The 18,092-nt window shown below is 30.8% G+C and overlaps 1 protein-coding gene across 2 annotated transcripts in view; it reads left to right on the forward strand.

Moving 5' to 3' along the window:
• Nucleotides 1-16,735, forward strand: part of LOC145239796 (E3 ubiquitin-protein ligase HACE1-like) — a 181,980-nt gene extending 165,245 nt beyond the window's left edge. For both annotated transcript variants that reach the window (XM_080103315.1, XM_080103317.1), the window contains exons 24-26: nt 8,455-8,525; nt 13,565-13,678; nt 16,392-16,735. In XM_080103315.1, coding sequence (XP_079959441.1) covers nt 8,455-8,525; nt 13,565-13,678; nt 16,392-16,494 — 288 coding nt within the window. In that variant the 3' untranslated portion in view covers nt 16,495-16,735. The remainder of the gene's footprint in view (nt 1-8,454; nt 8,526-13,564; nt 13,679-16,391) is intronic.
• Nucleotides 16,736-18,092: the final 1,357 nt, after the last annotated feature.

An 18,092-nucleotide genomic window follows, 5' to 3' on the forward strand; every position in this document is an offset into this window, starting at 1 on the left:
TTTTATGGTCATTTAATGAGTGTATACATTTTATTGGGACACCCTGTATATATAGCCATACTTGAAGTTTATATATATAGATGTTGGTTTTATGGTCATTTAATGAGTGTATACATTTTATTGGGACACCCTGTATATATAGCTATACTTGAAGTTTATATATATAGATGTTGGTTTTATGGTCATTTAATGAGTGTATACATTTTATTGGGACACCCTGTATATATAGCTATACTTGAAGTTTATATATATAGATGTTGGTTTTATGGTCATTTAATGAGTGTATACATTTTATTGGGACACCCTGTATATATAGCCATACTTGAAGTTTATATATATAGATGTTGGTTTTATGGTCATTTAATGAGTGTATACATTTTATTGGGACACCCTGTATATATAGACATACTTGAAGTTTATATATATAGATGTTGGTTTTATGGTCATTTAATGAGTGTATACATTTTATTGGGACACCCTGTATATATAGCCATACTTGAAGTTTATATATATAGATGTTGGTTTTATGGTCATTTAATGAGTGTATACATTTTATTGGGACACCCTGTATATATAGCCATACTTGAAGTTTATATATATAGATGTTGGTTTTATGGTCATTTAATGAGTGTATACATTTTATTGGGACACCCTGTATATATAGACATACTTGAAGTTTATATATATAGATGTTGGTTTTATGGTCATTTAATGAGTGCATACATTTTATTGGGACACCCTGTATATATATAGCCATACTTGAAGTTTATATATATAGATGTTGGTTTTATGGTCATTTAATGAGTGTATACATTTTATTGGGACACCCTGTATATATAGCCATACTTGAAGTTTATATATATAGATGTTGGTTTTATGGTCATTTAATGAGTGCATACATTTTATTGGGACACCCTGTATATATATAGCCATACTTGAAGTTTATATATATAGATGTTGGTTTTATGGTCATTTAATGAGTGCATACATTTTATTGGGACACCCTGTATATATAGCCATACTTGAAGTTTATATATATAGATGTTGGTTTTATGGTCATTTAATGAGTGCATACATTTTATTGGGACACCCTGTATATATATAGCCATACTTGAAGTTTATATATATAGATGTTGGTTTTATGGTCATTTAATGAGTGCATACATTTTATTGGGACACCCTGTATATATAGCCATACTTGAAGTTTATATATATAGATGTTGGTTTTATGGTCATTTAATGAGTGCATACATTTTATTGGGACACCCTGTATATATAGCCATACTTGAAGTTTATATATATAGATGTTGGTTTTATGGTCATTTAATGAGTGTATACATTTTATTGGGACACCCTGTATATATAGCCATACTTGAAGTTTATATATATAGATGTTGGTTTTATGGTCATTTAATGAGTGTATACATTTTATTGGGACACCCTGTATATATAGCCATACTTGATGTTTATATATATAGATATTGGTTTTATGGTCATTTAATGAGTGTATACATTTTATTGGGACACCCTGTATATATAGCCATACTTGAAGTTTATATATATAGATGTTGGTTTTATGGTCATTTAATGAGTGTATACATTTTATTGGGACACCCTGTATATATAGCCATACTTGAAGTTTATATATATAGATGTTGGTTTTATGGTCATTTAATGAGTGTATACATTTTATTGGGACACCCTGTATATATATAGCCATACTTGAAGTTTATATATATAGATGTTGGTTTTATGGTCATTTAATGAGTGTATACATTTTATTGGGACACCCTGTATATATAGCCATACTTGAAGTTTATATATATAGATGTTGGTTTTATGGTCATTTAATGAGTGTATACATTTTATTGGGACACCCTGTATATATAGCCATACTTGAAGTTTATATATATAGATGTTGGTTTTATGGTCATTTAATGAGTGTATACATTTTATTGGGACACCCTGTATATATATAGCCATACTTGAAGTTTATATATATAGATGTTGGTTTTATGGTCATTTAATGAGTGTATACATTTTATTGGGACACCCTGTATATATAGCCATACTTGAAGTTTATATATATAGATGTTGGTTTTATGGTCATTTAATGAGTGTATACATTTTATTGGGACACCCTGTATATATAGCCATACTTGAAGTTTATATATATAGATGTTGGTTTTATGGTCATTTAATGAGTGTATACATTTTATTGGGACACCCTGTATATATAGCCATACTTGAAGTTTATATATATAGATGTTGGTTTTATGGTCATTTAATGAGTGTATACATTTTATTGGGACACCCTGGATATATATAGCCATACTTGAAGTTTATATATATAGATGTTGGTTTTATGGTCATTTAATGAGTGTATACATTTTATTGGGACACCCTGGATATATAGCCATACTTGAAGTTTATATATATAGATGTTGGTTTTATGGTCATTTAATGAGTGTATACATTTTATTGGGACACCCTGTATATATAGCCATACTTGAAGTTTATATATATAGATGTTGGTTTTATGGTCATTTAATGAGTGTATACATTTTATTGGGACACCCTGGATATATAGCCATACTTGAAGTTTATATATATAGATGTTGGTTTTATGGTCATTTAATGAGTGTATACATTTTATTGGGACACCCTGTATATATAGCAATACTTGAAGTTTATATATATAGATGTTGGTTTTATGGTCATTTAATGAGTGTATACATTTTATTGGGACACCCTGTATATATATAGCCATACTTGAAGTTTATATATATAGATGTTGGTTTTATGGTCATTTAATGAGTGTATACATTTTATTGGGACACCCTGTATATATAGCCATACTTGAAGTTTATATATATAGATGTTGGTTTTATGGTCATTTAATGAGTGTATACATTTTATTGGGACACCCTGTATATATAGCCATACTTGAAGTTTATATATATAGATGTTGGTTTTATGGTCATTTAATGAGTGCATACATTTTATTGGGACACCCTGTATATATAGCCATACTTGAAGTTTATATATATAGATGTTGGTTTTATGGTCATTTAATGAGTGTATACATTTTATTGGGACACCCTGTATATATAGCCATACTTGAAGTTTATATATATAGATGTTGGTTTTATGGTCATTTAATGAGTGCATACATTTTATTGGGACACCCTGTATATATAGCCATACTTGAAGTTTATATATATAGATGTTGGTTTTATGGTCATTTAATGAGTGTATACATTTTATTGGGACACCCTGTATATATATAGCCATACTTGAAGTTTATATATATAGATGTTGGTTTTATGGTCATTTAATGAGTGTATACATTTTATTGGGACACCCTGGATATATATAGCCATACTTGAAGTTTATATATATAGATGTTGGTTTTATGGTCATTTAATGAGTGTATACATTTTATTGGGACACCCTGTATATATATAGCCATACTTGAAGTTTATATATATAGATGTTGGTTTTATGGTCATTTAATGAGTGCATACATTTTATTGGGACACCCTGTATATATAGCCATACTTGAAGTTTATATATATAGATGTTGGTTTTATGGTCATTTAATGAGTGTATACATTTTATTGGGACACCCTGTATATATAGCCATACTTGAAGTTTATATATATAGATGTTGGTTTTATGGTCATTTAATGAGTGTATACATTTTATTGGGACACCCTGTATATATAGCCATACTTGAAGTTTATATATATAGATGTTGGTTTTATGGTCATTTAATGAGTGTATACATTTTATTGGGACACCCTGTATATATAGCCATACTTGAAGTTTATATATATAGATGTTGGTTTTATGGTCATTTAATGAGTGTATACATTTTATTGGGACACCCTGTATATATAGCCATACTTGAAGTTTATATATATAGATGTTGGTTTTATGGTCATTTAATGAGTGTATACATTTTATTGGAACACCCTGTATATATTGGCATACTTGAAGTTTATATATATAGATGTTGGTTTTATGGTCATTTAATGAGTGCATACATTTTATTGGGACACCCTGTATATATAGCCATACTTGAAGTTTATATATATAGATGTTGGTTTTATGGTCATTTAATGAGTGTATACATTTTATTGGGACACCCTGTATATATAGCCATACTTGAAGTTTATATATATAGATGTTGGTTTTATGGTCATTTAATGAGTGTATACATTTTATTGGGACACCCTGTATATATAGCCATACTTGAAGTTTATATATATAGATGTTGGTTTTATGGTCATTTAATGAGTGCATACATTTTATTGGGACACCCTGTATATATAGCCATACTTGAAGTTTATATATATAGATGTTGGTTTTATGGTCATTTAATGAGTGCATACATTTTATTGGGACACCCTGTATATATAGCCATACTTGAAGTTTATATATATAGATGTTGGTTTTATGGTCATTTAATGAGTGCATACATTTTATTGGGACACCCTGTATATATAGCCATACTTGAAGTTTATATATATAGATGTTGGTTTTATGGTCATTTAATGAGTGCATACATTTTATTGGGACACCCTGTATATATAGCCATACTTGAAGTTTATATATATAGATGTTGGTTTTATGGTCATTTGATGAGTGCATACATTTTATTGGGACACCCTGTATATATAGCCATACTTGAAGTTTATATATATAGATGTTGGTTTTATGGTCATTTAATGAGTGCATACATTTTATTGGGACACCCTGTATATATAGCCATACTTGAAGTTTATATATATAGATGTTGGTTTTATGGTCATTTAATGAGTGCATACATTTTATTGGGACACCCTGTATATATAGCCATACTTGAAGTTTATATATATAGATGTTGGTTTTATGGTCATTTAATGAGTGTATACATTTTATTGGGACACCCTGTATATATAGCCATACTTGAAGTTTATATATATAGATGTTGGTTTTATGGTCATTTAATGAGTGCATACATTTTATTGGAACACCCTGTATATATTGGCATACTTGAAGTTTATATATATAGATGTTGGTTTTATGGTCATTTAATGAGTGCATACATTTTATTGGGACACCCTGTATATATAGCCATACTTGAAGTTTATATATATAGATGTTGGTTTTATGGTCATTTAATGAGTGTATACATTTTATTGGGACACCCTGTATATATAGCCATACTTGAAGTTTATATATATAGATGTTGGTTTTATGGTCATTTAATGAGTGTATACATTTTATTGGGACACCCTGTATATATAGCCATACTTGAAGTTTATATATATAGATGTTGGTTTTATGGTCATTTAATGAGTGCATACATTTTATTGGGACACCCTGTATATATAGCCATACTTGAAGTTTATATATATAGATGTTGGTTTTATGGTCATTTAATGAGTGCATACATTTTATTGGGACACCCTGTATATATAGCCATACTTGAAGTTTATATATATAGATGTTGGTTTTATGGTCATTTAATGAGTGCATACATTTTATTGGGACACCCTGTATATATAGCCATACTTGAAGTTTATATATATAGATGTTGGTTTTATGGTCATTTAATGAGTGCATACATTTTATTGGGACACCCTGTATATATAGCCATACTTGAAGTTTATATATATAGATGTTGGTTTTATGGTCATTTGATGAGTGCATACATTTTATTGGGACACCCTGTATATATAGCCATACTTGAAGTTTATATATATAGATGTTGGTTTTATGGTCATTTAATGAGTGCATACATTTTATTGGGACACCCTGTATATATAGCCATACTTGAAGTTTATATATATAGATGTTGGTTTTATGGTCATTTAATGAGTGCATACATTTTATTGGGACACCCTGTATATATAGCCATACTTGAAGTTTATATATATAGATGTTGGTTTTATGGTCATTTAATGAGTGTATACATTTTATTGGGACACCCTGTATATATAGCCATACTTGAAGTTTATATATATAGATGTTGGTTTTATGGTCATTTAATGAGTGCATACATTTTATTGGGACACCCTGTATATATAGCCATACTTGAAGTTTATATATATAGATGTTGGTTTTATGGTCATTTAATGAGTGCATACATTTTATTGGGACACCCTGTATATATAGCCATACTTGAAGTTTATATATATAGATGTTGGTTTTATGGTCATTTAATGAGTGTATACATTTTATTGGGACACCCTGTATATATAGCCATACTTGAAGTTTATATATATAGATGTTGGTTTTATGGTCATTTAATGAGTGTATACATTTTATTGGGACACCCTGTATATATATAGCCATACTTGAAGTTTATATATATAGATGTTGGTTTTATGGTCATTTAATGAGTGTATACATTTTATTGGGACACCCTGTATATATATAGCCATACTTGAAGTTTATATATATAGATGTTGGTTTTATGGTCATTTAATGAGTGTATACATTTTATTGGGACACCCTGTATATATAGCCATACTTGAAGTTTATATATATAGATGTTGGTTTTATGGTCATTTAATGAGTGTATACATTTTATTGGGACACCCTGTATATATATAGCCATACTTGAAGTTTATATATATAGATGTTGGTTTTATGGTCATTTAATGAGTGTATACATTTTATTGGGACACCCTGTATATATATAGCCATACTTGAAGTTTATATATATAGATGTTGGTTTTATGGTCATTTAATGAGTGTATACATTTTATTGGGACACCCTGTATATATATAGCCATACTTGAAGTTTATATATATAGATGTTGGTTTTATGGTCATTTAATGAGTGTATACATTTTATTGGGACACCCTGTATATATAGCCATACTTGAAGTTTATATATATAGATGTTGGTTTTATGGTCATTTAATGAGTGCATACATTTTATTGGGACACCCTGTATATATAGCCATACTTGAAGTTTATATATATAGATGTTGGTTTTATGGTCATTTAATGAGTGTATACATTTTATTGGGACACCCTGTATATATAGCCATACTTGAAGTTTATATATATAGATGTTGGTTTTATGGTCATTTAATGAGTGTATACATTTTATTGGGACACCCTGTATATATAGCCATACTTGAAGTTTATATATATAGATGTTGGTTTTATGGTCATTTAATGAGTGTATACATTTTATTGGGACACCCTGTATATATAGCCATACTTGAAGTTTATATATATAGATGTTGGTTTTATGGTCATTTAATGAGTGTATACATTTTATTGGGACACCCTGTATATATAGCCATACTTGAAGTTTATATATATAGATGTTGGTTTTATGGTCATTTAATGAGTGTATACATTTTATTGGGACACCCTGTATATATAGCCATACTTGAAGTTTATATATATAGATGTTGGTTTTATGGTCATTTAATGAGTGTATACATTTTATTGGGACACCCTGTATATATATAGCCATACTTGACGTTGCCTAAGAATGATTTGACTTTCATTTTTATGTCACTTTATTTTCAAATCATTTTTAAATAGGATTTTGAAAATTGGATATAATTATTATGATAATGTTTGACTATTAAATTATTAATTGAACAAAATTGTTCTAAAACTATAAGTAATGCGGTGTATGTGGGGGGGGGAATCAATACAACAGTAGGCAGCCAAGGTGAAGAGAGGTGTTTAAAAAAAAATGTGGTAGTAGGCAGGCAGGCTCAAACCTGAGGCAAAGGCGGAAAAGAAAGTGAAAGAAAATCCGGTATCTTAGCCGATGTCTCCATGACGCAACCGGAAGTCAAAAGTGTTGAAATTAACCGAAGTGAACCAACGGTGATGATGACTTGCTAAAATGTTGGTGAAAAAATTGACCTCTCCTTGTACAAAACGGCCGAGTTTAGAGTGAAGGAATTAATGTTTTTTGCCCTTTTTTTAATATTTGTCATATGAGATGTCGAGCTTCAAAATGATACCAATCTTGTCAGGATCTGCCACCTCTGTTGAAAGTTTTTGCGAGACATACATACATACATACATTTAAACAGTCAAGTGAGATTTATATTATAGTAGGGTATGATTATAAAAAATTGTAAGATTCTACTTATAGACACTGGTGATAGGAACTGACCAATCAAATGGAGCCACAACCTGCTAGCAACAAATCAATAACCGAAATTGCTCCATAAAAATATAGGATCTTTTAGAATTCCTGTACATAATTTTTTATGTCCACACAAGAAAGATCTTTTGCTCTTTGTCTGCCAAATTTTAAAATTCAAGACTTGTACAGATCAGCTACCCACCAAAAACTGTTTTTCGTCTCCAGGACTTGTACAGATCAGCTACCCATTGGAAACTCTTTTGAAATTAAACATGGCTTTCAATTCAAAAGTTTCTCAAATTTGTTCTCTAAGTTCTTGTCTTTTCTACTTACAGTGGTTTTGGGAAGTTGTGAATGAAATGACCACACCAGAACGTGTCTTGCTCTTACAGTTTGTCACAGGAAGGTAAGTCTCAAAATCTTTTCCACTGGAAATTATTATATCATTACAGTTTCTAAACAACAATACTTTCATGATTTATATAAATATTTATGGCATAGAAAATCATTTTATGTTAACGGCTTTATTCATTCCATATAATGTTTTGGTAGATTATATCTGAGTTACCTCCCTTGATTTATTCTGTCTAATCTTACAAAGCTGCACTCTCCTGTCTGGAAGTTAAAAAAATTCATCCCACACATGTGGAAATTCAGAACGTCTGTCTGGTTGGTATTTCAAAGCCATCGAATTTAGTCTGTCTGTCTGACCATTTTTGCATAGCCTTTACATACCCTTACACTATGTCTGTCAGGCACTTTTTCTTGTAATAATTGCATAGACATCAAATACAGCTGAACAGAAATACAAGTAATCCATTGTTTATGCATCTTTTCTCTCTCTCTCTCTCTCTCTCTCTCTCTCTCTCTCTCTCTCTCTCTCTCTCTCAAATTCAGCAACATGTGCTTTTATTGACTGTATTGAAGCTATAATGTATACTTCCTTTTGTGATTGTCATTTTTTTCCTTTTGTATCATATTAAGTATCATGTTTCCTTAATTATTATTACATCTAATGATACATGTTATCAGCTTACCAATCACACAGAAGTATCAGTAAAAAAAAAAAAAAAAAATAGCATAGAAAGAACACCACCAAATAAACCCAAGAAAACTGAAACCAAAACATTTCACTCCCACACCTCGTAACAAAAATGTGACAACACAACCTGGATTGATAACACACAAAATAATTGTGAAGAATAAAGGAAGATGGAAAGTTTGAGGATGAAGAGCACTAACCAAACCCCTACTGAAACAGTTAAAAAATACCAGGACTTTGGGGGATGGTTTATTGCCACCGAACTTTCAAAGACCAATAGTAAATGTTTTTTCGCAATAATGCAAAATTATTTGCAATGATTGGAGAGTATTGGAAACCTGGAAAGATTTGTTATCACTTAGTCTCCAAAAAAAACCACCAGTTGTTGATGACCTGTGGAGAACCTGTATAAGTGTTTAGCATTAGTAGTATTAGTGGTGATCAACAACCATTATGTGCTTATTAGTAATAGCATAAGCTGTATTAATTTTTTTTATGTACCTGACTTTTTTATTTTTATGTACCTGACTTTTGTTTTTGATGTACTTGTCTTTTTTTATGTACCTGGCTTTTTTTTATGTACCTGGCTTTTTTATGTATCTGACCTTTTTTTATGTATCTGATTATTTTTATGTACCTGGCTTATTTTTGATATACCTGACTTTTTAATTTGATATACCTGGCTTTTTAATTTGATATACCTGACTTTTTAATTTGATATACCTGACTTTTTAATTTGATATACCTGACTTTTTAATTTGATATACCTGACTTTTTAATTTGATATACCTGACTTTTTAATTTGATATACTGGACTTTTTAATTTGATGTACTTTACCTTTTAATTTAATATACTTGACTTTTGTGTGTGTGCCTGACTTTTTAATTTGATGTACCTGGCTTTTTTTGTGTGTACCTGACTTTTTAATTTGATGTACCTGACTTTTTTTGTGTGTACCTGACTTTTTGATTTTATGTACCTGGCTTTTTTTGTGTGTACCTGACTTTTTGATTTGATGTACCTGGCTTTTTTTGTGTGTACCTGACTTTTTAATTTGATGTACCTGACTTTTTTGTGTGTACCTGACTTTTTGATTTGATGTACCTGGCTTTTTTTGTGTGTACCTGACTTTTTGATTTGATGTACCTGGCTTTTTGTGTGTGCCTGACTTTTTGATTTGATGTACCTGGCTTTTTGTGTGTGCCTGACTTTTTTGTGTGTACCTGACTTTTTGATTTGATGTACCTGACTTTTTTGTGTGTACCTGACTTTTTGATTTGATGTACCTGACTTTTTTGTGTGTACCTGACTTTTTAATTTGATGTACCTGACTTTTTTGTGTGTACCTGACTTTTTGATTTAATGTATCTGGCTTTTTTTGTGTGTACCTGACTTTTTGATTTGATGTACCTGGCTTTTTTGTGTGTGCCTGACTTTTTTGTGTGTACCTGACTTTTTGATTTGATGTACCTGACTTTTTTGTGTGTACCTGACTTTTTAATTTGATGTACCTGACTTTTTTGTGTGTACCTGACTTTTTGATTTAATGTATCTGGCTTTTTTTGTGTGTACCTGACTTTTTGATTTGATGTACCTGACTTTTTTGTGTGTACCTGACTTTTTAATTTGATGTACCTGACTTTTTTGTGTGTACCTGACTTTTTGATTTAATGTATCTGGCTTTTTTTGTGTGTACCTGACTTTTTGATTTGATGTACCTGGCTTTTTGTGTGTGCCTGACTTTTTTGTGTGTACCTGACTTTTTGATTTGATGTACCTGACTTTTTTTGTGTGTACCTGACTTTTTAATTTGATGTACCTGGCTTTTTTTGTGTGTACCTGACTTTTTGATTTGATGTACCTGACTTTTTTGTGTGTACCTGACTTTTTAATTTGCTGTACCTGACTTTTTAATTTGATGTACCTGACTTTTTTGTGTGTACCTGACTTTTTGATTTGATGTACCTGACTTTTTTTGTGTGTACCTGACTTTTTGATTTGATGTACCTGGCTTTTTTTGTGTGTACCTGACTTTTTTGTGTGTACCTGACTTTTTGATTTGATGTACCTGGCTTTTTTTGTGTGTGCCTGACTTTTTTGTGTGTACCTGACTTTTTGATTTGATGTACCTGGCTTTTTTTGTGTGTACCTGACTTTTTGATTTGATGTACCTGGCTTTTTTTGTGTGTAACTGACTTTTTAATTTGATGTACCTGACTTTTTTGTGTGTACCTGACTTTTTAATTTGCTGTACCTGACTTTTTAATTTGATGTACCTGACTTTTTTGTGTGTACCTGACTTTTTGATTTGATGTACCTGACTTTTTTGTGTGTACCTGACTTTTTGATTTGATGTACCTGGCTTTTTGTGTGTGCCTGACTTTTTGATTTGATGTACCTGACTTTTTTGTGTGTACCTGACTTTTTGATTTGATGTACCTGGCTTTTTTTGTGTGTACCTGACTTTTTGATTTGATGTACCTGACTTTTTTTATGTGTACCTGACTTTTTAATTTGATGTACCTGACTTTTTTGTGTGTACCTGACTTTTTGATTTGATGTACCTGGCTTTTTGTGTGTGCCTGACTTTTTAATTTGATGTACCTGACTTTTTTGTGTGTACCTGACTTTTTGATTTGATGTACCTGGCTTTTTTTTGTGTGTACCTGACTTTTTGATTTGATGTACCTGGCTTTTTGTGTGTGCCTGACTTTTTGATTTGATGTACCTGGCTTTTTTTTGTGTACCTGACTTTTTGATTTGATGTACCTGACTTTTTTTGTGTGTACCTGACTTTTTGATTTGATGTACCTGACTTTTTTGTGTGTACCTGACTTTTTGATTTGATGTACCTGGCTTTTTGTGTGTGCCTGACTTTTTAATTTGATGTACCTGACTTTTTTGTGTGTATCTGACTTTTTGATTTGATGTACCTGGCTTTTTTTGTGTGTACCTGACTTTTTGATTTGATGTACCTGGCTTTTTGTGTGTACCTGACTTTTTGATGTGATGTACCTGGGGTTTTTTTTTGTGTACCTGACTTTTTGATTCGATGTACCTGACTTTTTTTGTGTGTACCTGACTTTTTAATTTGATGTACCTGACTTTTTGATTTGATGTACCTGGCTTTTTGTGTGTGCCTGACTTTTTGATTTGATGTACCTGGCTTTTTGTGTGTGCCTGACTTTTTAATTTCATGTACCTGGCTTTTTTTGTGTGTGCCTGACTTTTTAATTTCATGTACCTGACTTTTTTTGTGTGTGCCTGACTTTTTGATTTGATGTGCCTGACTTTTTAATTTCATGCATCTGACTTTTTATTTTTATGAACCTAACTGGAATTCCAAATGGGTGCTCCGCTTATTTCGGTATTGTTTCCTTTCACTCTAGACTTCTCCTTGCCACTGGTTCAGGAGAGGTGTGGTTGGGGGCCGTATAATCCTTGTCTCACAATTACACATGCAGCTACCCATACAGGGGGTATCCATTGTCTTCTGCGACAGAATGAAGCCATCAAACCTTTTCTTATATACATGCCTTTTTTTATATGTACCTGGCTTATTTTTTTATGTACCTAGCTTTTTTTTTTTGATGTAGCTGAATTTTTTTTAATTTATATTTATCCCAAACAAGGCACATTGCCACTGAGAATTAGAGACCATGCCTACAATGACAATTTAAGTAGGGAGTTGGGCAATGAAATGTCTACATATTACATTTAAATTTCTGCATGTTAGTACAGTTGAAAGCAGCGAACAGGATGGAAATTCCAAAGTCTAACAGCTTGATGGAAGAAACTACTAGAGTAAAAGTCTCTCTGGCACCGGTGAAGCTTTACAGTGAAGGTGTGGGATTTTGCTGTTTGTTTGTTATTCGGTGATATTTACATCGAGAGAGCACTAGTGTTACAAATTCGTCAGAGCAGATTCCATAAAAGTACTTGTAAAACAAGCAGAAAGAATCAACATAGTGGCGATGGGGCAGAGGTTGGAACTTGGTTGACAGTGTGGGACCTATTAGATTGAAGACTTTTTGTTCCCTGTCCAGTAGAGAGAGAGAGAGAGAGATTTATGGTTGCTGTGCCGGCACATATGTAGCAACAATATTCCATGCATATTGTTTCTAGTCATTCTGGATTTCTCCTTGCGACTGGTTCAGGAGAGGTGTGGTTGGGTATTGTTCCAATTCATGATAGCTGTGAATGTTATGCCGAGGCATTTGAATGATGGCATTTTTTTCATTTAAAATCTGATGCATGTCTGTTTGAGTACTTTTGAAATCTATAAGTGATGAACACGCACACACACACACACACACACAATTGATTATGATAATACAGATATTGATTTATTTGGTTAACAAAATTTCAAAGCACAAATCCTTATTTGTTTTATTTTTTCCAGCTCCAGGGTCCCGTATGGTGGATTTGCCAAATTAAACGGAGTTGGTTCCACTCAAAAGTTTTCCATTAGCCATGTCAAATACAGTCCACAGGCTTTGCCCACCGCCAGTACATGGTAAGATAACCATCTTGCATTATTTATTATTATACTAAATCTTTACTAATAAAAAATTTGCATAAATTAAAATATCATATTTAAGAGTATTTTATGACCAGGCAACGCTGGGCACCCCTGCTAGTATATATATATGAAAGTGACCTTGTCTGTCTGTCTGTCTGAGGAATGGTCTCTACCAAACTTCTGTGTCAATTTTTGATCATCAGACTTGAAACGATATTTAGTAGATATGAACCTGTGTAACAAATTCGATTTGGTCTTTAACCAGTAAAATAGCTGCTGAGGGTTCAAAATTTTAAAAAAATGGATCTTGACTGGCCTTAGTCAACTCAAAGTACTCTTTTATATATGTGCAAATATACATTTATAGCTTTTACAATGTTATTTTTAAGATCTTATATGCATAACGACAAAGTACAGATGGTAACAAATAAGGCTGGAGAACTAAATGTTTTGGTTTCAATTCTAGCTGATGGCACTGAAGTTTTTTTGTTTTACTTTTGGAATCACTACTATATGTTGGGTACAATATAATAATCAATAGAGAATCGACTCTATAATAATGAATGCGAAATCTGCATAAATCAAAATATTATATTAAAGCATATTTTATGGCCAAGCAACTCCGGCAACCTGCTAGTGTATGTATAAAAGCAATGTTTCTCTAAAGTTGCTTTCCTATATATTTTAAGCAAACAAAATGTGACTCCTGCACTTAAAAAAAAAAAAAAAAAGGAACTGCGCTTTTCCCTGCTTCATCTGCACCTTTAAATAACCTATGGAAAAAATTCAACACGTTTCAACATTATATTGAAATAATGTACATATATATATATATATATATATATATATATATATATATATATATATATATAATTATTTCATGTATCCACATAAAATGTTGCATGATATTTTATATATCGATTTTTCAGTATTTATTTCAACAATAGTCATTAACTTAATACATGGGTAGATAATACATGGTAATAAGTTATGGAAATATATTTATTGCAAGTAAGCTACATAGGTGCATCCACATTTCATCCCTGTAGGGAATCATTAGGCTAAAATGCCTGAGGAAGCTTTTTAGCCTGAAGCTTCCCAACTGGGATGAAAGACAGATGCCTCTGTGTAGCTTTATTGGCATAAATATATTTTCATGACTATATATCTCTACTATTATATAAAAGGAACTTTGTCTGTGTGTCTGTAAGTTCATTCCCTATGGAATCGACAACGGCTGGGTTGATTTTTATGAAATTTCACAAGAAATTGTGCCTGACAGTGTTCCTAGATATGTTTTGTATCAGAATGTCTTTAATAAGCATCAATAATTGATAAAAGAAGCAACAGGCGATTTGGACCAAAGTTAAAATCTTACACAAGTGCATTTGAAAAGTTTTATTACCACACAAACCGAAAGGCCCAGCATATAAAATCAACAGTAGGTTCTTTGATATGACAGAGACATGTTCAAAATGAATGCTCCTGCTTAAAGCATAATTTCACAATGATACTTGATTTTTTCATTTTAAACTTAAATTCAAGTCATTATCACCTCACAGCCAATAATGCTAGGCATATAAAATCAACAATAGGTTCTTTGATATGACAAGGTTGCATTCAAAATGAATATTTCTGTTTAGAGCACAATTGAAGCATGATACTTGACTTTTGCATTTTAAACTTTAATGCAAGCCGTTATATATAACAAATATTTTTATAAAGTCAGCAGTATGTTCTCTACAGTGCAATGTAGACAACAATATATTGTGAACTTAGTCACTGCGAGAGGCATGTGAAGCTTCCTTCAGGTGCATCACAATGGGTCCTCAATTTGAGCAGGCAATCAATTTGATTGAAAAATGGTCTTTTTCATCGATTTTGATGACAATAAAAATATGCTAGTGGGAAACATTCAATGATCATCATATATATATATATATATATATATATCAGGGTGTTATAAATTTCAAACAAGTAAAATATTTGTTTATTTTCATAATATTGTGTTGTAATTTGGCTTTCAAGTGCACGTGATGCATATTATATATATATTAGTAATGGGACGATTCCAATATTTCTTCCAATTTAGATATAATTACTAATTATGATTCTTTTAAAATCACTATATATTTAGTTAAAACGCTTTTTATTTTGAATTACTTTAAAAACACATGTAATATGTGCATATATTTTTGCAAACATAAAAATATGTTTGTGGGGAGGGTGGTGATCTATAGGTTCTAATTTCAATGGTACTTTAAAGTCAATAAATATTTATCATTTTATAATTAGTACCAGCAATGAAAAATCAAGTTTTAAACAAAAACAAACAAAATAGTACAACTAAAAGAATTGTTTTTGCCATTGGAAATCCGGCACAACTTTCTTCCAATTTCAATGCCGATTCTGGTATCTTAAAATGTTCAGATTTTTCTCATTCTTGATTTCAATTAATCGTCTCAACACTTATATGATCATTAGAAACAGTCTATGTATATCAAGCAACATTTGGACGCTAACACATGTCCTCGGGACCCCCCCCCCCCCAAAAAAAATATGTGTGTTTTTGTGCATTGTAATTATGTATATATCTGACCTTGTATGAAAAATTAATTTAATTATATATGAGATGATAAAAATTTATGATAATATTGTTCTTCATCAAGTCTAAAAAATTATAAATTCATTCCTTTTTCTTTTTCAGTATAAATCTTTTCAAACTTCCTGAGTATCCGACTAGAGAAGAATTGAAAGATCGACTTTTAGTTGCCATCCACTGCGGCAGTCAAGGATACGGCGTGGCTTAGACATTTTGCGTCTTTGTGACAAGATGAAAGGAAATAACAGACATAACTTTGATCTTCATCATCTGGTTTACCACTAATCCTTGCAGAAAATCTGGAATATTTCGTCTCAAACAAATAACCTATTATTTTTCTTATTCTTTTTTAAAGAGACATTCTTATTCAAACAAACCTAGACATATTTTAAAGATATTAAATTAAAAATAATATATTTATATTTACCTAATATATAAAGTTATGCAGACTTTTTTGTGTGTCTGAATACGTATTATAACCTCACCCCTACACGCTCAATTTAATTTTCTGTTTTCCCATAAACAACTGGCGCTGATAGGGTTATGTGTTAAAAACAAAATTGTATTTATAATCAATTATAACTAAAACTTACTTTATCTGGATTAATATTCAATTAGTCTTGCTTACTAATATTAGTAGGAAGTGGGAGGGCTTTTCATCTATAGACACAAGTACTCTACCTTTTACTAATGAAGCATACAGATCTCTATCGTTTTGAATGGCTATAAAAAAAAGGCACAACTATTAAAAACAAACTTATACAGGGTGGGTCAAAATAAGGGTCCTATCTTTAAATTTGAATAACTTCCACAAAATAAAAGTTAAACTCACCAAACTTTATGTGTGTGTAGACTGACCCTTCCGAGATTTTTTTGAAATAAACAAAACAAATTTTGGCCGAAAAACACTTCTTAAAACTTACATGAATTTATGAATTTTTAAAAATAGGACCCTTATATTGGCCCATCCTGTACTTCTAAAAAATAGTTTGTTTTAATAGGTTTTAAAAATGATATCAGCCAAATGACAGCTGTTGTTGGCAATACCTTAATGGAATCATTCCAGGAAATTTTCCATAACTTTTCATGATCTCCTTGAAATCCTTAAAATGTTTAGGACAATATCAGAAAAAAAAAAAATCATAGGTGTTGAAATTTAGTAAGCTTGTTAGCCACTCTTAAAGTGGATTCAGAAATAGTTTTATTTTCAATGTAATTAGGAATTTTAGGCACAGACTTAGCTATGAACAATGGAAATTTTTACTGATCCAAAAGAGTCTTCCGGTTTTGAAACAAATTTTTTGAAAATAACGATGTTATTTAATCTGAAGACCTCAACGAAAATGTAGGTTAACACATAAGAATATCCGGAAACTGATTTTTTTTATTGAAACATGCTTATCTACAGTTTTTTTAAAAATAAATATGTTTATTTATAGAAAACAAATTTTTAAAAAAATAAATATGTTTATTTATATAAATTTATTTTTAATAAATATTTATTTACAGAAAATACATACAGAAATAATTAATACTGAAGGTAAAATATTTTTTATTATAATAAATTAAATAAGTGAAGAAGGAAATGAATAAATTAATTTTTCACATAAAATAAATAAAATTAAATAAATGAAAAGAAAAGAAAATGTGCATTTGTCCAAATAGAATTAAGCTGCATAATAAACATGAATCCAGTAGATAATTTTACTAGAAATTAGCAAATGTGTTTGGAGTGCAAAGACAGTTTGAGAAAGGGAAAGGCATTTTCAAATAGATTTGTTTCTCTCAATCGATTTAAAAATATTA

This window comes from Euprymna scolopes, chromosome 19 (assembly GCF_053919585.1).
Source record: "Euprymna scolopes isolate OS-2025 chromosome 19, ASM5391958v1, whole genome shotgun sequence".
NCBI lineage: Eukaryota > Metazoa > Mollusca > Cephalopoda > Sepiida > Sepiolidae > Euprymna > Euprymna scolopes.